Raw genomic sequence first — 25,093 nt, 5'->3', positions numbered from 1 at the left:
AGGCAGTCCCGTTGGCTTTATTGGTAAGGACCACATGTTTTGATAGAGTACTGGCGTTGGGTACTGAGGAACCCTGGGGTGATTTAGAGGTCACAGAATGAAAGGGGATTAACCTGCTAGAAAGCAATTAAGTAATCCTGCAGTTGCAAGGAACACTATGGCACTAGTAATGAACTTCCTTGAGCAAAATGGGAATACTTTACATGAACTCTTTGGGGAGGAAGGCCCTCTGTCACAGTGATACACAACTTTTTTTTTTTTTTTTTTTTTTTTTGCGGTATGCAGGCCTCTCACTGTTGCGGCCTCTCCCATTGCGGAGCACAGGCTCCGGACCCGCAGGCTCAGCGGCCATGGCTCACGGGCCCAGCCGCTCCACGGCATGTGGGATCTTCCCGGACCGGGGCATGAACCCGTGTCCCCTGCATCGGCAGGCAGACTCTCAACCGCTGCGCCACCAGGGAAGCCCCACAACTTTTTTTTTGATGGATCCTTTTGAGAGGTGTCGCATCTTAATTTTTGAGAGAGGTAACAGACAAAGTGGTATTCTTGCCACCCTGAGGATTTCAGTGGCCACCCTTACTTTTCTCCAGATCAAACTGGCCTTATGTTCCTCATATGCTTGGTTTTCCGAGAGTCCGTATACTTGGCTGAGTTGTGCTGAGCAAGCAGTTTACTTGCCAGGATAGTTTATCAGGCTAGTTATGAAGAAATATGAAACCATCGTGTCCTTAAGCGCCAAGGAGGGGAAGGATGGATCCCCTTTAATTGCTCTGTGACCTCGATCAGTTGTTAAGACTCCAAGACATTTTGCTCAGAGGGTTGGCCCCGCTCCAGACTAGCTGGCCTCCGACCAGGCTTTGCCCTCCCTGCAGATAAAGCAGCTCCCTTCTCCCTGCCAGTGGCTGCTGGCGCAGAGTCAGTATCCTTCTCACAGTTGCCTCTGGCCTCCCCCTTAGTTTCTGGAGAGTCCCTTAGTATTTCTCGTCCTTTCTGAAATCCATTTAGAGAAGGTAGATGGAAGTAAGGATAGCCCTGTTTTGTTTACAAAGCACCTTGCTGGCAGCTGACACTAAGGTCATCAGGATCCATGTCCCAAAGGCAAGGTGCCCCTTCTACTGTATTTACGTCTGATAGGATTTGTGGACACTTCTGTGGTGGAGAGAGAGAGCACAGACTTGGGTGTTCAGGTAGTCTCTGTGTGGCCTTGAAGTTAATTTCTGACTTGTTTCCACTTCTCTGCTAGGTTGAGTGTGCTGTGTGGTGTGATCTGCACATGCAGTTGCTGTGAGGAGATCCAGAGACCTCACTGCATTTGACTGGATGTGTATTCGTTTGTGTACGTTTCAAGCCACAGGTATAGACAGCCTCATGGGAAAGACAGTAAGCAGGTTAATTAAATGATACTTTCTCCCATTGCTGTGGTTGGCTAGGTCGGCACGCGAGCTGACATGTCAAGAGGGAACGTGGTTCTCATTGCCAAGTCCCTCATGTCAGGGCTCTTAGAACACGTGCCCTGCCGTGGGGCATTTCCTAAACGTGCAGTCAGACTGGCGCATCTGGGAGCACGTAACTGAAGAGGGGGACAGTGAAGTGACCGTCATATCATCCCTCCCTCCCCGTTCTTCCTGAAAAAAGGCTCTACGGGCTGAAGGTTTCCAGCTCTCACGAGGCATTACTCTGCCCAGGTTCCAGAAATTCTAGCTGTTGAGTTCATCTTGTGTTTCCATCCTGTTTCTGTGCACCGCACTGCCCCCCTCCCCTTGTTGCCAGTCTGCTAACTTTCCCATTTAGTAAAGCAGAGAGGAAATAAATTGCCTTGGCTCTCACCTGTGGAAAGTGACAGCCTGCTTTTATAATTTTGAGTTGTTTTTGTCACTGAAGCCATGTGTCAGCCTAATGCACTGAAGTGTGGGTGTTGACAGTGCTTTTGCATATGCTACCTCATAGGCCTTTGGGGTCATCACAGATGTTATGTCTGAAGACATTAATCTCATTGTACAGACAAGTAAACTGAGGCTCCTGACAATGGGCACGTGACTGCCAAGCTGATGCTTCATCCTGGACTTCGGGATTCCGTGTAGAGTCCTTTTCAATGATTAGCATCCTGTGTTTGGATAGCGTGTGTATTATAAGGAAGAGCAGTTCCAGGATGGGCTTCGTCGCCCGGGCTCCTCCTTATCCCATAAGGAGTTAGGGGCTCCCTTTGTGTTTGGCCTTTGGCTGGAGGACCGTTTCCCAAGCCCTGCTAAATGTGCCCTTGCTAGTGCCAGAAATGACACTAGCTGCATGTTTAAAAAGTTTATTGTAATATTAACTGCATTTTCTTTAGGGCATGTGACATTAATTTTCTAGTGATGTAATAGGAGAATCCATCTAAATCATGAATATGAATCACTTTAAAGAAAATAGCAGGTGGATATGGCACATAATCTTAGGGCCTACGGAAGTGGGTAAGGTTCGGGAAGTCTTGGTGTAAATTCTTCTTCCCTGGTAAATTGTAAAGGCCGACCTGGAAGAGACAGGTCATCATTCAGTGTGTTACAGTTGTGCCAGTCTTTCAGGGCACTTGGTGTTGACGTGTGGGGTGCGTGAGCGTTCAGGGTGAGTACGGATGTCTGGTCTGTGAGGGTTGCTGGTGCCTGGATCAGTGCCGGGTGCATACACAGTGGGATGAATGGACCAAGGCAGTTGTACCCACTTTCTCCCTTGACTCTCCAGTTCCGAAGGATGGACCTCTCTCCTCTCCTCTAACTCAGGAAATCAGTAAATAACTATCCCTTTCTCCCCCTACCCAGGCCCTACCAGGTCACTTTGAAGTTTTGTATTTTAATTTAATATGATAGTAGGGGCTGATTGCTTTCATTCTGTTTGTGTATCCTGAAGATCAATCACGAACACGCCAAATGGGGGGTGGGGACAGCCCAGAGGTTATTAGGTCAAGCTACAGAATTTGACTCCCCAGCTAAATGACAGCGGGCAAGGAATCCCTTTAGGGTCTTTGCAAGATAGAGCTGAGCTATGTTTAGCGTGTTAAGATAAAGAACTGGTCGGGGGAGGGAAGATAATGAGAACGAGGGCTTGTATGTGTACATGATTCACGGAGAAGAATCCAATTTTATAGAAACCACAGCCCAAATTAGAGAAAGCAAGCTTTTGGATTAAAATGATTTCTGTTGTGGTTGTAACATACCACAGTTTGATTTTTGTCCAGATGAAAACATTTGGTTTTCACTTCAGTAAATATTGTGGAGGCATTGCCAGCTAATTCTGAAAAGTAATGAAATACGGCTTTGGCAAAGCGCAGATGCATTCTGCACTCCCGATTCCACCGACTGATCCAAGTTCAGATTTTTTTTCACGTTTGCTAATGTGCTTGAATAATCAGGAGAGAAAAATATGCCTGCGATTTTAATAGAAAACTGTATATACTAAATATACACGTATAACTACCCCCCCCCATACCCTATGCAATCCTTAACGCTCTTAAAACACTAAAAACGTTCACTTTTCATTGATTACTCTTTTAAAACTACAGAGTTTGTAAAGGAGCGAGATGGTGTGATTTTGTGTGATAAGCAGCCTGTCTGACTTGCACGAGTGGGGCTTTATACCTCTGATGAGGAGAGCCCACCTGAGGACACCAGGTGTGGGTGCTGCAGAGCCCTTCCTTTCTCAGACCCCTTGTTTTCACCTCCTTCGCCTGTGTTTTGCAGCAGAGCCCTGCTGTAGAAAGGGAAGGTTGTTATTTTCATCCCAGTAGATCCATGCCCATTTTGCTGAATGCTGAACCCACAATGAGCTTTTCAAAAGTTTGCCTCATCTGACATTTGGAGGGAAGACGTTTCCCTAATAAATTTTCTAGAGAGGAAGCTTACCTTTACATGTGAGAATCTATAAGTTGCCAACTATTTTTAACGAAAAATTCTAAAAACACGTACAGTCTTCTGTTTTCAAATACGAAATGTTAATTTAACTTTCTACTCACACAACCTTGATTTGATTATCTAATATACCTGTTCACCCATTTTATACTGAAGAATGTGGGATAATTTTCACCAGTGATAAACAGCACAGACTTCTGGGTGATTTTAGGGCTTTAAAATATCCTTTCCTTCATCTTTTTCTTTTTTTGTGTGTGTCTAGCAGATTCCTCCTCCTCTAAACTTATTTGTAAATTAGATAATTGAGCTTGTAGCTAGGCTAAGAAGAAATAAATATGCTCTATGTGAATGTCTTGACTAGTTTGGCTTCTCAGATGCTTTTGGTTTTCTTTTATGTATTTGAGGTTCTTCTTCGGCTATTCTCTAGGTATTACCAGACAACAGTCAGTGTTTCTCCATCACCTTGATTATGAAATGTGAGGTGATCTTACTGGTTTTGTGTCAACAAGAAAGAAAGAAGCTGTTTCTGCTGCCTTTCCCCTAGTGCTGTGCTTTCTCCTGATCTGGAATGTTGGCTTGGCCTCTCCGTGGCTTTGCAGATGGACACGTCAGCGGGGTCTTAGAGGGATTTCCAGTAGCTACATGGTGACAGAGCTTTGGAATATGCAGCATTAGACTCTGTTGGATTTAGTCTTTACTCCTTGCTTCAGTTTGACTACAAGGTTAATGAGAGGTACGGGTATGCAGGTCCCCAGTAAAATGCTGGAGGTCTGGTTTTTCTGGGGGAGAAGGCTGTAGTTGATGAGGCCACTACTGAGGGACAGGTCATAGATTGGCAGTGGCTTCTTGAACAAAGCCTGGAGAATAGCAAGGCCATACCCAGGCTTGGGGATAGTGCTGTCCATGATGAGTGGCACCTGCGGAGGGGAGAGTTGGCACAAGCCTAATATTTGAACCAAGGGCATTTTGCCTCTTAGTGGTCCAGTGGTAAGGAATCCGCCTTACAATTCAGGGGACTCAGGTTCTATCCTTGGTCGGGGAACTGAGATCCCACATGACACGGGGCAGCTAAGCCCGTGGGCCACAACTACTGAGCTCACACGCCTCAACTAGAGCCCGCAGTGCCACAAACTACAGAGGCCATGCCATCTGGAACCCACGCGCCACAGCTAGAGAGAAGCCCACGTGCTGCAACAAAAGATCCCACATGCCTCAACGAAGATCCCGTGTGCCGCAGCTAAGATCCAACGCAGCCAAAAATAAATAAAATAAATAAATAATAAATAAATCTATATAAAAATGGATTCATAAGATTGGTTGTTTTCTGCTTTTGTTGAAGAAATTACCCCATATGCTTTCTTTAAGATGTTAATGAAACTTGGATTCTGAACTGAGCTCCTAACATCCCCTCCATTTTAGTTCTTTGGAACATAAATATAATGTTCACCCCATTCTCAGAATCTTGAATGTAAGGAATGTGATGCTTTATGCATTGGGTTTGAGTTTCAAAAACTCCTCAACAGATTCTGTAGGTGGCAGTTAATTATTTCTCATGTGTTTCATGTAGATTTTACCTCATTCTGTTTGAAACATAGATTTACTTTCCCCCTTTTAAAGTTACTCCCAAATGGCCTCTGTTGCAGTTTATTGCCTTTTCTCCTGCGGGGGGGGGGGTGGGGGGTGGGAAAGAGGAAGATGAAGGGGGTAATGGTTTACTTCCTGGAATTATAGCCTTTAATCCTGCTTCTCTCAGACAGAGGGCAGAGTGGGCTGTGGAAGTTACTGCAGGGTCTACACAAAAACCTGCTTTTCACAGTACTAACCCATTTTCTGATTTCAGCCACTGGTCAGTGCATCCAAGATAGTGTGTAGCAAGGCTCTTCTTTAAAGGAAGTTAGATGTGGATATTCTGATCTCCAAGGAACTTGAAGAGATTTATTTATTTAACCTATTCCTTCTCATTCTACTGAAGAGGGAAATGTAATGGCTGAGTCTGTAACTTTCAAGTGTTGAGTCCCCAGCTCTGCCTGTCTGGCAGCATGTAGTGTGTTACCTTGTGTCATGTTACATGCTAGAATGAGTTGGAGTTTATGGTAAATTTCCTTTTCTTTCTCTTTTTTCTTTTTTTACTCAGAACCTCTTTTGAGTGCTGAAATAAGGTTTCTTCTGCTTTTTCTTAAGTACTTAAAAAGTTAGATTTAGGATCTAATGGTATGGGTATATTTGGCTGTGGAGGTACTTATGTATATCTGTGTGGATGGTAAGTTCCAACTGAAAACTTCTAAGTAGGAAGCTAGTAAGGGTGGTGTCTCCTCTTTTTCTATTCAGTCTTGTACCAGTTGTAAAACCACTTAGTACATGGGTAAACAAATTGTTCAGTGGGAATACGGTCAGATACTTCCTCCTCCTTCTTTTTTTTTTTTGAAAAACTTCATCTCTAACTTCTATTTGATTAGACGATTTTCCCCAAGCCTGTGTCAGACCTTCCTTCTGTTGTAGAACCTGCTTCTAATTGGAAGTGATCAAAGGGGAGAAAACAAAGGAAATGGCTTTTGTCAGAGTGTATCCAATTCTGTTACCCGCAGAAGTTTTGTCACATAGATCCCTTTGGAGTTTCATCTCCATTCAGTGGTGTGACCCACATAACTTGTGGGGTTTTCAGTATTGATAGGTCATTGGCGACAACAAGAGGAAGGTACTGTCTTTGCCTTTGTGTTTCTGGGAGCCGGGCGGTTTTGGTTTCCCACTTCAGTGCCGTGATACCACTCAGTCATGTCCGTCTCCTTGTTAGAACATGCAGCCCCGCAGTTGGACAGGAATGGTTTAAACCATTGTGTTTGAAGTTCGAGATCCCTGTTTGGGAAGGAGAGCAAATTTGGTTACTTGAATCTTGACCTTTGCTCCTGGAGTGTTAGCTCATTCACAGGAAACTGTCGAGAAGAAATGAACTTCACATTTATTAGTTCTTCTGTTACTTGATGGTAGCTCTCCTCAAGGTACCTAATGGGAAAGAAGATTGACGTGTGGCCAGAAATGAACTCAGGGGCTTAAAAAAATTTTGATCCATTAATCAATTAATTTGGGGGATTTTTAACAGCCTTTGGTCCCAAACAGTATACCAATTAATTGACAGATCTCCTCCTGAAAATTCATGATTCGATAAAGAAGAACTGTATTGTGCTTCTTTGTAATATTGAGCTTATTTTCTGGTGATATTGTTCTGTCTTATGTTCAGAAACAAAACCATTTGGGGATGAGGAGGTCAAGGTGTGAAAGGAGTAAGGGATGTGTATGAAGAGGGTTTTTTATGTTTTTAAACCAGCCTTTCAGCTAAAGTTATGCAGGAATTTATTTTAATAATTTTACATGCTATTAACCTGATCATCATATCAAAGTAGCTTCCAAATATATTGTGGGTTTTGGGAACCCATCCGGGTCATTCACCCCACATGACTATGAGATAGTTTCCTTCTATAAGGAAATGTCATATTTTGTTTTTACCACTTCTGTCTCATTGTCTCTTCTTTCATTTTAAATTTGTTCGCCCAAATTCTTACTTTTTAAGTCTAGAAAGCTAAAGACATAACCCAGAATAGTCTCTTGTCCTTGACACTGTGGGTAGATTTTTAACAAAAAAAATAATTAATTAATTTTTCTTGCTCAGTTCAGTCCTTGGTGGTTTTCCCTTTCCCTTCTTAAGAACTATTCAAATGAGGTTTTTGAAATTTTCGTTTGTTACGTTTGGTGAATGGCATCATCCCCCTGCTGGGGGATTTTGCTTGAAATCTGTTAAAAGGACACAGATGGAGTTGTATTTCCTGGGGGATGTTTGAAAAAGCAATTAAAAATGGCAGTAGAGATAAATAGCTTTGTTTTATCTGCTCAGTCAGGAGGATCTAAGTTTGTAACTTAACGAATGGCTCCATTTGAAGTGCGCCTCTGGAAGGGGTGTGAGGATCCAGGCCTGTGTTTATGCACCTTCTTTTAAACCCACTAGGTTCTCCTGCGCTGCCCAACAGCATGGTATATTTCGGAAGCTCTCAGGATGAGGAGGACGTCGGGGAGGAAGATGATGAGTCAGAAGACGTCAAAACAGCTACCAACAACGCTTCCTCTTCATGCCAGTCAACCCCCAGGAAAGGAAAAACCCACAAGCATGTTCACAATGGACAGGGTAGGCCCACTGTTGAATTTGGGTTAAAAAAGATAAAATCCAAAGCTTTGGGTGAAACATAGAATCGATCCTATGTTGAGAAGATGAAGGCTGCAGAGCTGGTGGCGAAGCTAGTTTTGGATGCTTCTTTAAGTACCAGGCACTTAGCAGACATTGGTGTAACCCAGTCCAATCAAGTGTGTTCTAGACAAATACATTGTTAAGATGAGGATACATATTCTTATGTTTGCGGAACTGATGATAAATTCCGTAAGAGCGGCAGACGTAGGAATTGGAAGAGGAAGACGTCACATCTAAACAGAGATGGTCAAGATGATTTTGTGAAGACGCTATTGTGATGATCAACTTACTGTTGTGATTTTAGCAGGCAGAGATAGTGAAGAAAGGAAAGTGTTATCCAGTGTGTGAAATCAAGTACATGCATATGTATTGTGAACTAGACTGATCTTTCCCCCCCCCCCCTCGACTGTTAACGTTGTGGGGGAGGACATGTAACCCACAAAACAGGAACAAAAGCATTGAATATGAGAGAGAGAAAAGCATAAATAAGTTGGCTGTGGAAAGTGCTCAGTGGTTTTTCAACAGGGAGGTGACTTAATTGGAGTTACATTCTGAAAAGATTAAGCTGGCATCAATTAAGAGGATTTCATAAAGGGAAATGATGTAAAGAAGAGGAAACACATTGACAGGCTGTAATTGTAGGCAATTACCTGGCCAGAGGTAACGAGGGACTAAAAGGTGGTCAGGGCAATGTAAATGGGAGGATATAAGTACAACAGTGTGTCGGTAGATACAGAAATACTGCAGCGAGTAGGGTTGAGAGGACTTGATGACTAATTGGATTAGCATGGGGTGGGGGGAAAGGAAGTAAGAAAAGACGAAAGAAAAGGAGAGTGGAGCAGGGAGCATGAGGCTGGGAGAGGTGATGGCTGTTTTCTGTGAGTTCTTAACCAGGTTCTTTGCTCAATATCATACTTCCGTTGGGACTCACGGAGACCCTAGAAGGTAGAGCGTCCCCGTCTACAAATGGCAGAAAACCAGTGCTTCCCAGTAAGTGATTGAGGCAGAGGAGAGCTGCTCATTTTTTTCCCTCCACAGCTGTGCACTGGACGACTACTTGTCTTTCTGGACCCAGTGGGAAGTGGCGGTGCAGGACCAGCATCGCTTAGAGGTGACAGGAATCTGTCTCACCTGCACCATGGTTGGGCATTTTTGCCTTGTCAGTTGAGTGATTATTCATCTGTCCTGCTGTGTTTAGGTGGCATAGAGACATGACAAAATGTGACTCGAGGACCTGACAGTTTGTTGGGGAGATGAGGTTAATAATCTCAGTGCATAACTCAGTATTTCTCAGCCTCCACCTCCTCATCTGTAAGGTAGGGATTAAGTGAAGTGTTTGTGTAGCCTGTTAGCTGTGTGTGTAGACATGTTCATAGTTAAGGGGTGGCTTCTCTAACTTCCTTTTAGTGGGTGGTGTTTCAGTAATCCCCTTTGTGAGAGGGCGGATTGAGGGCTGTTTTCCATGAATGACAGTAAAAATATGAGCGTTTTCAGGATGGGTTCATGTACGTTATCTCTTTTGATTCCATCTACTTACTCTACAGCAGAGTCATTGGGAGGTGGTCAGGGCAGGAGGTGTTTCTTGCTTTACAGTTGAAGAAATGGAAGATCTGATACCTTGCACCCATCACCCAAAGTGGCAGATGGCAGTCAAGATTTTTGAAATGCCCCCCGCGCTAGACACTACTCTATAGTAAGGGTGAGCGTGTGAACAGTCGTGCTTTGCGGTGGGCCCAGTCTGTGCTGTGATGGTGGCGCTTCCACTCTCGTCCGGTCGACAGCAGCAAAGAGCCAGTGCCACAGGCCATGGCCTGGGAGACACAGCTCTGCGTGGGTCTCCAGTTGTGCTGTTTCCACGTGGCTTTCGTGTCTTTGGAGGTTTCATGTCTTTAAAAACCCAAAGGATGGCAGTGCTTGCTTCTCTGCGAGGCCAGTGGAAGGAGTGGGCTGAAGCCAGCTCGGACGTGCACGGGCCGTTAGGAAAGCTTCTCCAGTGTCAAGTGACCCAGAGAAAGATGGGAGTTTTGTTGAAAAAGAGAAGTCAGCTTTGGAGAAGGCCAGTTCCTGCCTCAGATTCGGTATTTCAGAAAAACACTGAGTTCTCAACACCTAGTTAGTCGAGCTTACTTACCTGCCCTGTTCTACATCCTCTGTGACATGAAGAAGGCCGATGACAAGAAAGAGAACTGCCACCAGCAGGTTATTAAAGCAAGACTTAGTGACACTGGGGAGTAAGGCCCCCCGGCAGGAGGGCGTAAGGAGATTTCTGAGGGTACTGTCCTCGGCAGCAGAGATGAGAGGGCCATCACCCAAAAGTGGTGAAACGAAAACGTAATAATCTTTGAAAACTGAACATTTAGCTGTGGAATAGTATTCCTTTCCCAGCCATTTCTAGATAATTGAAATTATACTGTAACACCAAATTGCATAACACACACATTTGTTCCTTCCCACCCCCCATTCTGTTCCCATAAAGGTCTTTATCAGCATCAACTAGTCACCAGGAGCTTCGTTTCCTGTCCCCTTTTAAGGCTTAATTAGCTGTGTCTTGCTGGGTAGGCATTTAATTTCTCTGATTCTTAATTTCCTCTTCTATGAAACAAGCAGGATAGTGCAGGTGGGCATTCATTTGTTCCTTCCTTCATTTATATCCCGGAATAAAGAAATAGTTAACTGCGTGTGTCTCAGGTACAGGAATCGTTACCATTGAGATCTGTTATGGTGGATGGTGGGCATTGCTGTGTGTTAAAGGGAAGTGGCTTTTCCAGGATGACCTGATTAGCTGGGTGAAGATCCCTAACTAAAATTTTATTCCTGGAATCCATTTTTTTCCTCCCTGAGACATTAGTACCATTTTCAGATTTAAAACATTTATATCGCACCCTGTTTTCATCTCCTTCTCGTTCCCATCTATACTGTATCTTCTTGTCCCTGTTGGGACCCATAGGAAACTTGGTACCCTGTTGTCTCCCGCAGAGTATGAGTTGCAGAATGGCAGCAGTGAACCCCAGGACTCTAGTGGTTTTCACAAGAATCCTCCAAGCAGTCAGGCTGGGATCACTGAGAACTCTGTTTCTGTGATTAACAAATACAGATCAAACAGTGGCAGAATTCCCGTGGCAGCTTAAACTTGTCTTTCCTGCTTTGTTTTTACTGAGACTCTTTTCTTTGTAAATATAGAGCAGAATTGCTTGAAATTCCTTGTAATGGGATTTCATCTTGGGTACCTATCAGTTATAAAACGGATATTTGTTTAAACGTGACATCTGTCAACAGAATGAAACAGATATTCCTAAAGAGGGTTCACTTGTAATAGAAAGTTCTCTGCGGGAGTACAGAAGGTGTTTACCTGGTCTGTTGGCATGGCATTGGGCCAGTGGCTTTATCGGTAAAGAAAGCAGATAGATGGTCGGTGATTATGTATATGAGGAAACTGCTTGGGCTCACCCAGGACCAGCCCTGATTGACTTTGTTTCTTCTGTCTGGGCTTTAGAGGGGGCCTCCTTCAGGCCCAGAAAACTGATCTTTTGCAGTTTAGGTTCAGAGAGCACCTGCAGAGCCCTAAGCTTGATTAGATTTGCAAGGCACTGCTGACTGGTTGCGTCCTAATGAGCCGCAGGCCGGTGTCAGAGGGTTCCTGAGCCATGAGGCCAACCACTTGGGCATGCCGCTCCCCAGAGTGGATGAGAGGGCCCTGTGGTGTGACACCTGTGACACGAGGAAGCCAGTGATGCTCTTGTCCTGCTTCACGTGGTCCTCCCACGCCTCAGCCCCCATTCCCTGGTTTTAGAGGGCACTTGGTGAACATAAGCTAAGAATCATTCTTGCGAGTAAAGTAAGTTCTCTGACTGCATGGGAAGAAAAGGCGGGCTACAGTTTGTGAATGAGATGAGGGTGTTCCTTTTCCCTGCCCTTGCCTTAGTTTTTGATTGACTGATTGATGGATACTTGCCTCAGTTTTACTCCCTTATTTTCCAAAAAGTAAAATCTATAGACAGATCATCTCCGTTTCCTTCTGATTTTGGACTGAGGTGAACAGTGTACAAGTGTTAAAATAGATATTCTAACAGGGAAAACCTGGATGAGGCCATAATCACCATGTGGTCAAGCAGGTCCTTAGAATTGCGGACTTTTTCCACATGAGAGAGTGGAAAAGCAAGCAGCCTTTGTGGTGTTCTCCCTGACACAGGATTTCTCTTGGCCAGCGGTGCTTGCCCCTGCTTCGTATGCTGTTGATGTCGAGGAGTGTCGGGAAGTCCAGCAGCATCTGTACCCTCCCCCGGGAGCAGCACCCTCACTGAAATGTGGGGAGATAAATGCACAGAAAACCAAATGGGGAAAACTAACTATTACGGGGGTAGTAGCTTTGGCCCAAAACCTTGATTTGGCGGCAGGTCCAAAGTTTTATTTAGGCTGTGTTGGTTTGAAGAGGTGAGAACCCAAGCTGCCGATGGTGTCGTGCTTTATCTCGTTTCTCCCCTAAACTTGAACCCCAGTGAAGCAGCAGGTTCCCTACAGAGCAGGAGTGGAGCTAGTGGAAGCTGATAGCAGGAGAGAACGCACGCTCCCCCTGCCCTCCCCATAGGTGTCTAATGGGGCCTGGCTGGGGCAGCGCTCAGCTTCCCAGGGATAGGAGCCCTGACCCCAGTAGTCCCCTGCCAGAGCCTGGTGACCCCAGGCACATGTTTAGTTGTGCAAACATTACCGAGGACTCAAATGTTCTCATTTACAACCCACTGCGCATCCTAATGGAAGTGGGTGTGTTTATTAAAATGCATGATCTGAAATGACAAGGATGGCATCACACGTGCTTTTGACCTTGGCTCAGCACTCAAGGGTTACCATAACAATGCCTCCAGCAGCTTCTATTTCGATGGCTCTTCAGAGTTTCCAAAATGTGCTTCAGTGTACAGAACCTCAAATGATCCTAACAGTAGAGCCCTTAGGTAATCTCTGTATTTGGCCATAAAACAGCACAATCAAAACGTGGCTCTTGTATTTGTGTTACAAGTTGATATTTGAAGTGGCTCGGTTTTTGAGAAGTTCTCGTCATTGGTAATTGTTTTTCAGCAGGGTAAGTGAGGTAGGGGAGAGGAATTAATGCTTTTGTCTGGAATGATTCTGGTTTTGGTTTTTCCTCGGTGGTGAGGCATTCCTTACCCTTTGCACAGGAGAACTCAGTGAGGGTGGATTGTTCACGTCAGCCCCGTGTTGTATATTCTCCACATGCTTGTTTTGCACTTAATGAAAAATGGAAGGAATAGCAGAGACCACTGTTTCTTTGTGTGCTCCTCTCTTTCTGAAGAAGGACATTTCTCACAAGTCTTTTTTTTTCTTTTTTCTTTTTTTCACAAGTCTTTTTTAAACAACATGTCATCGGACTCCCAGCTGGAATAATTTCATTGCTTTTGGATTGACATGGTCAGGGTGGGGGGGAGTTGTGTAAGGCCCGAAAAGCGGTTGCTTGGGTGACTTCACCACATTTCTGCCCTGTGATTGCCTTTGAGGTGCATTCAGCAACCCCTCTGTCTGGGTGGCGGAGGGGTGGGTTGTGTGGGCAGAGCCGGGGTCCCCCCGTGTGCCACGGGGAGATGCGCTCCAGCTGAGAAACGCTTTTTCCTTTTACCTTCCACCCCTCTTCCATTTGGGGCCACTTGACCTAGTGGCCGAGATCAGGACACAGATCAGGACACTGAGGCTTGTCTGCCCATATGCGGTTGCAACTTTGGGCACTTTTAGTTTTCTTATCTTTAAAGAGGTAGGAGGAGTGCTTTTTCATAGGTTTTTATTTTATTTTTAATTAATTAATGAATTAATTAGTGGCTATGTTGGGTCTTCGTTGCTGTGCGCAGACTTTCTCTAGTTGTGGTGAGCGGGGGCTACTCTTCATTGCGGTGTGCGGACTTCTCATTGCAGTGGCGTCTTGTTGCGGAGCACGGGCTCTAGGCACGCGGGCTTCAGTAGTTGTGGCGCACGGGCTCTAGATCTCAGGCTCAGTAGTTGTGGCGCACGGGCTTAGTTGCTCCGCGGCATGTGGGATCTTCCCGGACTAGAGCTCGAACCCGTGTCCCCTGCATTGGCAGGCAGTTCTTAACCACTGCACCACCAGGGAAGTCCTTTCATAGGTTTTTGTGACTGGCAAATGAGTCAATATAGGTTTTATTCCTATGTGGTAGAGAACACTGTATTGGCTGTTAACTCCACGTGTGAGTGAGAAGACCTGGAAGTCTAGAACAACCTTGCAGTTGATAAGAGAATCCTGGAAAGTTAGTACGTTTCAAATACCTGGCACGCAGTGAGGGCTGCCCAAGGGGGCTGCTGTTAGCACCGTGACGTTACTGACCGCATCTGAAGGAGTTGCTCCGAGTGTGGTAGATGGCCGCTGGTGACACCTGTCCACCAGTATGAGCAGCCCGTCCCCGTTTCTTTTCATCTTGCTGAAGCGTTTGCTCTCTCGGTCCACGCGGGACCTTGGGGATATACACACACATCTAGGACCGCTCTGGCCCCTGGTGGTTTGGTGTGCGGACGGACACCTGGCTTTTCCATTAGGGTTCAGGAGTGGGTAGGGATGGCGTTTCATTTGGGGGTGATGAAAACATTTTAAACTTGTATTTTTGTGGTGATGGTTGCACAACTCTGTGAATATGCCAGAATCCACTGGATGGTACGCTTTGAATGGGTGTGGATCACATGCTATGTGAATAATAGCTTACTAAAGAGAAACGAAAGTCTGTTAGCAATGAGTGAGTGACAGATGCACTCAGCCCAGTGCCTGGTGCTTTATGAGTTCTCAGAAAGGGGGTGCTGGCTACTGTCCTGTTGCTGGCCTCAGGCCCCATGACTCTTCTAAAGAACTGTAATACTCTGCAGTTCTGAAGAAATTAAGATAATGTATTCGATTTTCAGAATCTTTAAACAATTTTGTTGTCCATACTTGCCTGGGATACGTTTATATCATACATATTATGAATTGAATCTCTGAGCTGTTCACCCAGCTGCTCAGTATTTAGTGTTTCCAGCTAAATTCATCTGTCTTGTCTTAAGGGGACTTTTTAGTCACTTGGGAAGTTGTGCTGTTCCCAGAAACTATACAGTGTGAGTATAGGATTTCCAAAAGTCATTCCTTTCCTGGCTGGAGGGTTGGTGTGGTACAGTAGCAGATCTACAGAATTTATTTGGAGAACCTTGAAAACAGTCCTTATTACAATGCAGATATTTCTGTATTTGGTTTTCTGTACTGATATTTTTATTCTGCAAATAACCAATTCTTCTCTAACTTGTAGAGTGACTGTGTACATGGAGTGCCTTCCAGTTTAACTCTTGTGCACACTTTGAAGGTGTCTCTCTCCGCCAGTTTGTTGTGAATAGTTAGAGCTTCCTTGTTCAGATCCGAAGGTGGGCTAGAGTCTTGCCATTCACTTCAGAAGTGGTTGGCCTTTTAGAATTCATATCCTTGAATGCAGGGCTTTATGAAACCCTGAGCTACAAAAACAGTTCATTCATTTGCTCTTCCACAGTTGACGCTTGTCCCCGTCTGAGTATAACCCATAGTTCTCTGCTCTGTCTTATTTCTGGAGGGTGAGAAAGTATGAGATTCCTCTTGGACCACTGCCCACCCTCCCAGCAGGCCCTCAGCCTGGGCAGTCCTCTGTCCTTGCCATGGCACGTTGGAGAATGCAAGAGCCATGGAGCCACCAGAATCGGGGACAGGCAGGGGGTCAGTCACCATCTGGCCATCCGTCTTGTCCTTTCCTTGGTTCCTTTGGGGGCCAAGGGGGCCAAGAAACCATTTTTCAATGACAGAAGCCATTCATTTGGATTGATGGTCTTTCTGATGCCCTGACCTTTATATTCTCATAAAGGTCATGTGCCATTTTCAAACTTTGGTATCTGCAGTTATTAGGATCCTATGTAAGAAACGTGTTTAATTGGCAAATCTATCTAACTCTGTCAGGTACATTACATCAGTATCCATAATGTATTCACATTTCTAGATCTTGGAACCCTGGTAATAACCAAGTTTTGATAGGAAAAACATTTTATGACTTACAGATTCAGGTTCTTATAGAGAGAAGGAAATCCAATTTGCTTTAAAAATTGTTTTCAAGAGAGTTGTTTCCTGTTCCACATGTAACCGAAGTGGTAAGATTTCACTGAGTGGGAATTCCAGAGGGCTTCGGTGTAAACCAGTAGAACGTGGGTGCTTGGAGGCCCCTGTAGGTTTCAGCCCTTGCTGTGGGCTCCCAGCGTGACCTAGATCCTCATGGGGCTTATGCTGACCTACAAGTCCTGGCTTTCTCTACCGTGACACGTGACTGCCGTAGCTTCAGTGGAGCCGTTCTTACCCAGGGCAAACCGGGTTACAGCACTCACATAGGCGGCATTAAAATCCTTTTGAACTGTTGGCACAGGTTGGCAGACACATTCCATTGTTTTCAGACAATAGTGACTCAAAGTTGAACTGGCTCCAGGGAGCCAGTGCGGCTTTTGTACAGTAACAAGGATTCAGTGCCAGCCGATTGATGGAGTCTGTCTTCCCCGAGTCAGGACGCCTTGTAATGACACGAAGCTTACATTTAAATATCTGGCTCCGGATCAGAAACTTGGCGTGCTTCTCTTTTCCTTTCTGTAGCACAGTCTTCTCTATTTACAGCGATTCTTTTTTTGTCCCTTCGGTTTGTTTTGGGGGTGGGACGGGGAGCAGGTCTTATTTGAGGTAATTTGGGGGTTAGTCCCACGTTCAGCTTCCTGCTTCTTCTTTCCTCCTGTGCATCGTGTGTCTGCTGGCAGACCTTCCGGCCCAGCTTTCGGGAATGGCTCTTGTATTTCTCCTTCAAGGTGAAGGTTAGATGTGCTGGGTCATCTCAGGATATCAGGACTTTTGCCAGATGCCAAGCAAGGAGTCCTCTTTCCTACTCACCTAATAAAAAACTTGCTGTCGTTCAGATGAGGTGCCTTTGGCAGCACAAATAATTAGCAAGATTGGGGCGCCTGGCTCTGGCAGGGGAAGCGGGCAGGCAGAAGTGCCTCTGCTGGCCTGTGCGCTCTGTTTAAAGGGAATGACTGTTTTCAGATGTGGGTCTTTGCTGTTATCGCGGGCGCTTTTAAGAAGATCACCTTTCTTATATTTGCACAACTCCTTTCTCTGAAGAACGGATAGCATACTTTACATACTTTATTTGGAATACTTTAGCGATTCCTGGAGGGCAGATAAGGGCAGGCAGCTGGTTTGTTTTGTAGTTGCGGGAATTGAGTCGCAGATGTGTTTGGATCTGGTGGCTAGAAATCGCAACCAAACTATCCCTGTCCCTCCAAGAGGCTGTGTATGGAGTGAGGGTTTTAAAGACCTTATGATCAGCGTTTTATCGACTGCCTTGTGGATCCCCCAAGAATCTCGTCCGGATCTGTGTGGACAGAGTCAGATGGGGGAACACCGTTTAGTACAGACTCTGGAGCTGTAGACGTGAGTTCCTCCTTGGAAAGCATCGCTTTCCACCTCACAAATGATCGCGGGATTGCTGGTGAAGACGTTTCTAAAGTGCCTTCTTGTCCGTTTCTTTTTCATCCCTTTCTGGGAGCAAACCTTACCTTCTGAAGTGACCCTAAGTCAGAATACCAGCCTTTGGATGTAAAGGTTTTGCTTGCCGTGGTGTGGAAACCCTCGTCTGCAGACCATTTAACTTTCAGAGTATGTATATACAAATCAGTATATTTGTCTCTGTTCATTAATGCAGAGGTGTTTGTATCTGAGTACGATACAATTTCCTAATATGGTTCACTGTGATAAATGCTTTTTTCCTCTCCTTAAAGAAATGAGTCCAGTTATTTCTTTTAATTGGAGACAGTGTGTGTGTGTCCTCTGTACATCTCGAACTTTCTGTCTCTTATGTTCACAGGGTTTAGGCTTTTCCTGTGAGAGTGAATATTTTTTCCTTTCCCCTTCTCTCCTCTTCTGGAGAATCTTACAAATTAAGACAAAAGATAATTACTTGGAGGAGCAAAACTGCAGGTTCCCACGACACTTAAAATTAATGAGCTGTTGAGGACAAAACATACCTCGTCTCAGGCACCATCATCTTCACCTAACAAGCGCCACCCCCCCGTCCACCTCCCAGTGACACGTGAGTTGGCTTTTTGGCTGTGTTTGCCATTTGGGTGGACGGCTGCTGTAAAACAGCAAGGTGGTTACAGAAAGAGGATTCCTTTGAAAACTCCCCCTTTGTTTGCAAATCAAAGTTGATTTTATTCAATTTTTAATTTTTGTATTTTTGAAAACCTTCCCCTTTCCCGATCATCTGATCAAAATAGTCTTTAGTAGAAACTTGTGCTGCAGTTCACAGAGCAGCCGCTTTGGTTTATTACGTTGAGGGCGCGTGCCTCCCTCTGTCCTCTCCTGTCTGTGACCAGGGTCCCCTCTCCCCACAGTGTTTTCCTGGGGAGTCATTTTAGGTGCCGGTGGTGTCAAGAGTACAGGGCATTAGAACAGAAGCAGAGTTGTGCGTTGTTTCAGGTACAGATAACGACAGTGCAGGCTCTGTCCTCCCGCCCCCGGATCTCAGAAAGATGTTGCTGGCTAACCACAGTGCCAGCTTTTAACTAAGTTCCTTGAAGTCTCCTTCTAGCAACTGGCCTTGCCCCCATGGTTCACCTGGAAAAGAAAAGAGTGACAAACTGTGAGCACTGGTGCCCTGATGCCCATCTGGCCTTGACCCGGTCATGGTGTGGTGATCCTTACAAGCTAACGCTTGCCCACTGCTGCCGCAAAGATCCTTTCTAGACTCATATTTTCTCATTGAATCCTCCAAGCGACCCTATGAGATAAGTAGTTAATTGGGAAACTAAGGCTTGGACAGGAAACCAGTCCAAGGTCAGATAGTTAGCAAATGGTTTATCTGGATTCAAATTTAAGTAGCTTCATTTTAGAGCCTGAGCTTTTTGGGGGGTTTGTAGGTCTAGACATAAGTACAGGGGCCCTCAAACCCTCTAGTAAACCATGGGGTAGCTAATAACCATGGAAAAGATGAGCCAGCCTACTGGTTTCAGGCTTGTTGGTCTCAAGACCCGTTTCTGCTCTTAAAAAAATATTGAGGGACCCCAGAAGGCTTTTATTTTGTGGATTGTATTTATTGATATTTACCATATTAAAATTAAAAACTGAGGTAATTTAGAAATATATACTCATTTAAAAACAACACAAACCCCATTACATGTTAACACAAAGAACAGTGTCATGTAAAGGGACAGTATTCCAAACCCCAAAAGTTACAGGTGAGGAGGGTTGCATGATTTTCCATTTTTGCAGATGTCCTTGAAGTCTGGCTTAGGAGATGATTGCTAGATTCTTAGGTCTGCTTCTGCATTCAGTCATATACGAAGAAAATCAGTCTCAGACAGAGAGGTGGTTGGAAGAGGGAGGAGCCTTTGTGAAGATTTTATTCTTTGATTTCACACCCAGACTCAACCAGTGGTAGTTTCTTCAAGGTCAGTTGTTACCATCATCTGAACCCACATCGGTGAGCTTCTCATGCTCTGTTACGTTAACATCCGTTGGTTTGCCTTCTCCCTTGAGTGGCTCTCTGACCCACACACAATTTTGTAATGTCTTGTATTGATTATTTGAAAATAATGGTTCACTGGGTTATCCACCCCTACCAGTCATCGGTGCCGTCCGTTACACTGTATCCAAGAATCTTCTCTCTGCACTGAACTCATCGGGAAAGTCTTTAAGTGTTGAGAGGCCGTCAAACTCATGGTGGCAGATACAGGTTTTCCAGAATTGTAATTTTTGCCTGAAATCGTGAATTCTGTCATTGGCAGCAAACACTGTTAGTTACTTTTTCCTTGACAGGCTCAGTTTATTCATTTTTGAGAAAATGGCTGACAAATAAGTGCATCGGTTGTCCTTTCAAATAGAAATAGCATTCCGTGAAAAAGCAGCTAGCTTACAACTTAATTTCACAGGTGCTTTTCCCTAGGAATAGTCATCATACTGGTATTCAGGAGAAATGCCTTATGTGTGGTTCCTTTTTTTTAAAACAATAAATTTATTTATATATTTATTTAATTTATTTTTTTGGCTGCATTGGGTCTTTGTTGCTGCACTCGGACTTTCTCTAGTTGCGGCGAGCGGGGGCTACTCTTCGTTGCGGTGTGCGGGCTTCTCATTGCGGTGGCTTCTCTTGCTATGGAGCACAGGCTCTAGGCATGCGGGCTCCAGTAGTTGTGGTGCATGGGCTCAGTAGTTGTGGCGCGTGGGCTCAGTAGTTGTGGCTCACAGGCTTAGGGTGCTCCGCAGCATGTGGGATCTTCCCAGACCAGGGCTCGAACCCGTGTCCCCTGCATCAGCAGGCAGATTCTTAACCACTGCACCACCAGGGAAGTCCTGTGGTTCCATTTTTGTCACACAAAGTATGTGTATTCCAGGGTTGAGATTTAATACTGTTAACAATTTCTATTGCTTTATCACTTTCCAAAGTGAAACTTTTTTTTTTTTAACCGCTAGTAACTGGTAATGAAGAAGACCAGTATTTGTTCATTGAGTTTGGTGCCACTGCATTGATTTGTGTTGAATTTTGCTACCTGTTGCCATTTTCTTTTGTTTTTGTTTTGTTTTTAGCTTTATGGAGATGTAATTCACATATCATAAAATTTACCCACAGTGTACAATTTAGTAGTTTTTAGTATATTCACAGAGTTGTGTAATGATCATCACAGTCAACTTTAGAACATCTTCATTGCCTTCACCCTGAAAAATCTGTACCCATTAGGAGTCATTCCCATTTTCCTGAACCCTCCCCAGCCCCTGGCAACCACTAACATACTTTCTGTCTCTTATGTATTGGTCTAGTCATTTCATAGGAATGGAATCCTGTAACAGGTGACCTTTTGTCCTTAGCTTCTTTCATGTCCCATAATGTCTGCAAGATTCGTCCATGCTGGAGCATGTATCTGTTCCCGATTCCTTTTTATGGATAGATAACACCCCATTTTGTTTAGCTAAATGCCAGTGCACGAACCTTTGGATTTTTTCCTCAGTTACTAGCTGTTGTTAATATTTCTGCTCTGAACATTCGCATACATGTTTTTATGTGGACATATTTTTCATTTCTCTTGTGCTCATACCTGGGAGTGGAGTTGCTGGGTCCTATGGTGACTCTGTTTCACATTTTGAGGAACTTCCAGATGGTTTTCTAGAGTGGCTGTGCCATTTTACATTTCCACCTGCAGTGTTTGAAGGTTCCACTCTGCATTCTCACCCACACTGGCCTTTATCCATCTTTGTGAACATAGCCGTCCTAGGGGATGTGAAGTGGTATTTCATGGTCATGTTGGTTTGCATTTCCCTGATGGCTGATCTACCTTTAGCCATTACCATCACTGAAATGTCAACGCAGTAAAAAAGGTAAATACTCTCAGGACAATTAAGAAAGTACTTTTGACCTAGGGGATCCCCTGAAAGGGTCCCCCATGGGTCAGGTCGCTCGTTAAACTCGTAGAACAAGGAGGGCTGTGGCTTCCGCATCATATTTTTCCTTGTTTGGCCAGGACGTTGGCCCCGCCTGTGTTTTCCCGTGACATGGATATTGGGAGGCAGTGGTAGGCAGCCGGGTCGAGTAGGAGGTTCGGGTGAGTCTGCTTAGGCCGCCCTTGGGCTGTGTTGAAGCCCATTCTTCTACTGCATCTGCGGGGAGGACGGGAGGCCAGAAGAAGAGCTCTTGCCACGGTCTGCGTGTCGTCACCTGAGACGGTCCTTTTACAGGGGCAGCAGCAGTGAGGTCTCCCCAGCGCCGAGTGCCTGCTGAACCCAGACAGGGCACGGCACACTCTGCACGTAGGAGTGTGGGGTCCCCAGCCTTGGCCAGAAAACGGAGGATGTACACAACTCGCCCAGGTGCAGACAGTAGGGCTGGGAATTGAACCACTCATACAATCTTGTGAAAGGGAACCAACCCCCAGAATAAATTTGTTTTGTAACCAAACAGAGAAGTAAGTAATTCTGGAATTAGCACACTGCTCATCTTGGTGGTAGCAAAGCTCAGGAAAGTATGGAGTATTTAAGATTAAAAAAAAAAGGATGAAACTTCCCGTGCTTTGTTCCAATAAAGGAGCCATGTGCACTGCCTGAGAAAATGGGTGAACGGTCAAGAATTGCCTAGATTCATGTTCCTTGGCTTGATTTTTAATCACACTGAAGTATGACTTCTTATGGATGTTGCTTCTAATTTGTCTGGAAAGCGAGTGCAGATATTGCCAGCTTGGGTATGATGGATGGATTCTGACAATGTGTAGTTAGTTACACTTAGAATAAATGCCAGCCATTCGAAGCGCTCTGTTTTTCTGTAACAGAGTAAGCAGCAGAGCCTTGCACAACACAGGATCATGTACCAGTTTGCTGTGGCGTGGTCTTTACGTCTGTATTGCACATCCATTTAGGGTGTGTAATCACTGGGGCTGTGAGCAGCTTTAGAGATCAGGGCTCACAGCCCATCCAGATACGGAAAACGTGAGTCTCTGTGTCACACCATATACAGTGTAATACCAAGTGCATTGAAGAAGCAAATCCAAGCGGTCGAGTCAGAAACAAGTGGGGGAAACTTAGAGGAATGTCATACCATCTGAAAATATGTTAGGATATGTTTTCGTCTTCTTCAGGCGGGGTGCTGCTGGCTGCACGTAAGAAGGTCCCCACCTCTGATCAGCTTCATGGGAGAACTTTCTAAGCTAAGAAACTTAAAAAGTGGGTTAGCAGATTTAGCAACATAACAGATGGAAAAGCAAAAAAGAGGAAAATATTTGCAATCTACAAGGCATAAGTGTAGTTTAAAGGACACTTAGACAAATGGGGGTGACAAAGAAAGCATTGAAGGCACTGGGGAGGGCATCCTTGGAAGACATACGTTATTGTCTTATGGACCAGTGGGAGAGGGGGTTTGACTTCTGTGTCTTTAAGCTTCAGGAAGAGGTTTCAACTCAAAGGAGGGGGAAGTTTTTCTTTACAGCTGCCTGGTCCTGTGGTGACGTCTGCCTGGGATTCTGCAAGGCATGGTTGGGGGGTGGGTAGCCTTGGAGTGGAGGTACCCAGTGGGTGGGTGGGCACAGTGACCTTTCAAGGCTCCTTCTGTCAGGAAATGCTCCAGGAGCCTTTTAAAAATGACAGCCGAAAGGGCTCACTGGCTTCCCTGGCTGTTCCGCCTGGAGCTCGTGGGGCCGGGCAGCCAAGCATGGGGCATCCTTCCTCGTTCCTTGGAGAAATAGGCCACCTGCCCCAGGGGGTTTGAGATGCGGGGCGGGGCGGGTGGACCTGCGGGAACCACAGAAGCAGATGTGAAGGGCTTGTGGATGCCGTGGAGGAGTGCGGGGCCCACCAGGTCTTCCCTGGAGTACGAGTCCCAGCTGTGAACAGAGGAGGAACCTCAGGGCAGCAGCGTGATGAAGTTTACTGTGAGGACCCTGAGCATCGCTGTTCTCTTCTCAACTCCCTGAAGCGGGTTCGGGGGTGTGCAGGAGGCACACGGGGAGCCAGCACCGAGCACGCCCTGGGGACCAGGAGGGTGGGCCTGGGACGCGGCAGGGCCTGGCTCGGCGCTCGCCTGCCCTTGGCGTCCTCCGTAAAACGGGCGTGAGGAGAAGCTTCAGTCCCTGTGGATTCAGAGGCTGAGCGACTTCCCCACCTGACCACGGCCCCTGGGCTGTCGGCAGGCACTCAATACTTGTAGGTGTGTTGTGACTCCTGGGATAGAAACGGGTCTGGCTCAGAGCGCCTGTGCCTCTCTGTCCCTCTTCTCTGGTCACTGAGGGGTGAGGTGAAGCAGCTGTGTCGTGACCCATATCCGTCAGCAGATCTGCAGCCTTAAATGCGTTACTTTAAACTGAAGAATATATTCTTTTTTCAGATCCCCTGTATCTTTATACATGAGGTGGTCCTGTTCGTGGAATGTGACTGTGTTGGTTTCTTTTTTTTCCCTATTAATTAATTAATTTATTTTTGGCTGCGTTGGGTCTTCGTTGCTGTGTGCAGGCTTTCTCTAATTACGGCGAGTGGGGGCTACTCTTTTTTTTTTTTGTGATACGCGGGCCTCTCACTGTTGTGGCCTCTCCCGTTGCGGAGCACAGGCTCTGGACGCGCAGGCTCAGCGGCCATGGCTCACGGGCCCAGCCACTCTGCGGCATATGGGATCTTCCCGGACTGGGGCACGAACCCGTGTCCCCTGCATCGGCAGGTGGACTCTCAACCACTGTGCCACCAGGGAAGCCCCCGGGGGCTACTCTTCATTGCGGTGCACGGGCTTCTCATCGCAGTGGCTTCTCTTGTTACGGAGCACAGGCTCTAGGCATGCGGGCTTCAGTAGCTGTGGCACACAGGCTTAGTTATTCCGCGGCACGTGGGATCTTCCTGGACCAGGGCTTGGACCCGTGTCCTTTGCACTGGCAGGCGGATTCTTAACCACTGGGCCACCAGGGAAGCCCCTGTTGTTGGTTTCTTCATTTTAATTCTTCTCTTTTTGTTTAAGGTGTGATGTTGATATTCTCAGGGCTGCTGTGCATTTTGTGTGTGTGTGGTTTTTTTGTTTTTTTTTTTGTTTTGTAGGTTTTTTTTGTGTGTGTGGCTGCGTTGTGCCTTTGTTGCTGCGTGCGGGCTTTCTCTAGTTGCGGCGAGCAGGGGCTACTCTTCGTCACGGTGCGCGGGCTTCTCATTCTGGTGCCTTCTCTTGTTGCAGAGCATGGGCTCTAGGTGCATGGGCTTCAGTAGTTGCGGTGCCTGGGCTCAGTAGTTGCTGTGCACGGGCTCAGTAGTTGTGGCTCGTGGGCTCTAGAGCGCAGGCTCAGTAGTTGTGGCTCGTGGGCTCTAGAGCGCAGGCTCATTAGTTGTGGTGCACGGGCTTAGTTGCTCTGCGGCATGTGGGATCTTCCCGGACCAGGGCTCGAACCCGTGTCCCCTGCATTGGCAGGCGGATTCTTAACCATTGCACCACCA

At 45.9% G+C, this 25,093-nt stretch overlaps 1 protein-coding gene across 2 annotated transcripts in view; it reads left to right on the top strand.

The window, feature by feature from the left end:
- JARID2 (jumonji and AT-rich interaction domain containing 2) overlaps positions 1 to 25,093 on the top strand; it is a 244,949-nt gene that overhangs the window by 188,844 nt on the left and 31,012 nt on the right. For both annotated transcript variants that reach the window (XM_082639766.1, XM_082639765.1), the window contains exon 5: positions 7,879 to 8,055. In XM_082639766.1, coding sequence (XP_082495892.1) covers positions 7,879 to 8,055 — 177 coding nt within the window. The remainder of the gene's footprint in view (positions 1 to 7,878; positions 8,056 to 25,093) is intronic.

Source organism: Mesoplodon mirus, assembly GCF_964341445.2.
Source record: "Mesoplodon mirus genome assembly, chromosome: 12".
Lineage (NCBI taxonomy): Eukaryota > Metazoa > Chordata > Mammalia > Artiodactyla > Ziphiidae > Mesoplodon > Mesoplodon mirus.
This window is presented reverse-complemented; position numbering and strand designations above follow the sequence as displayed.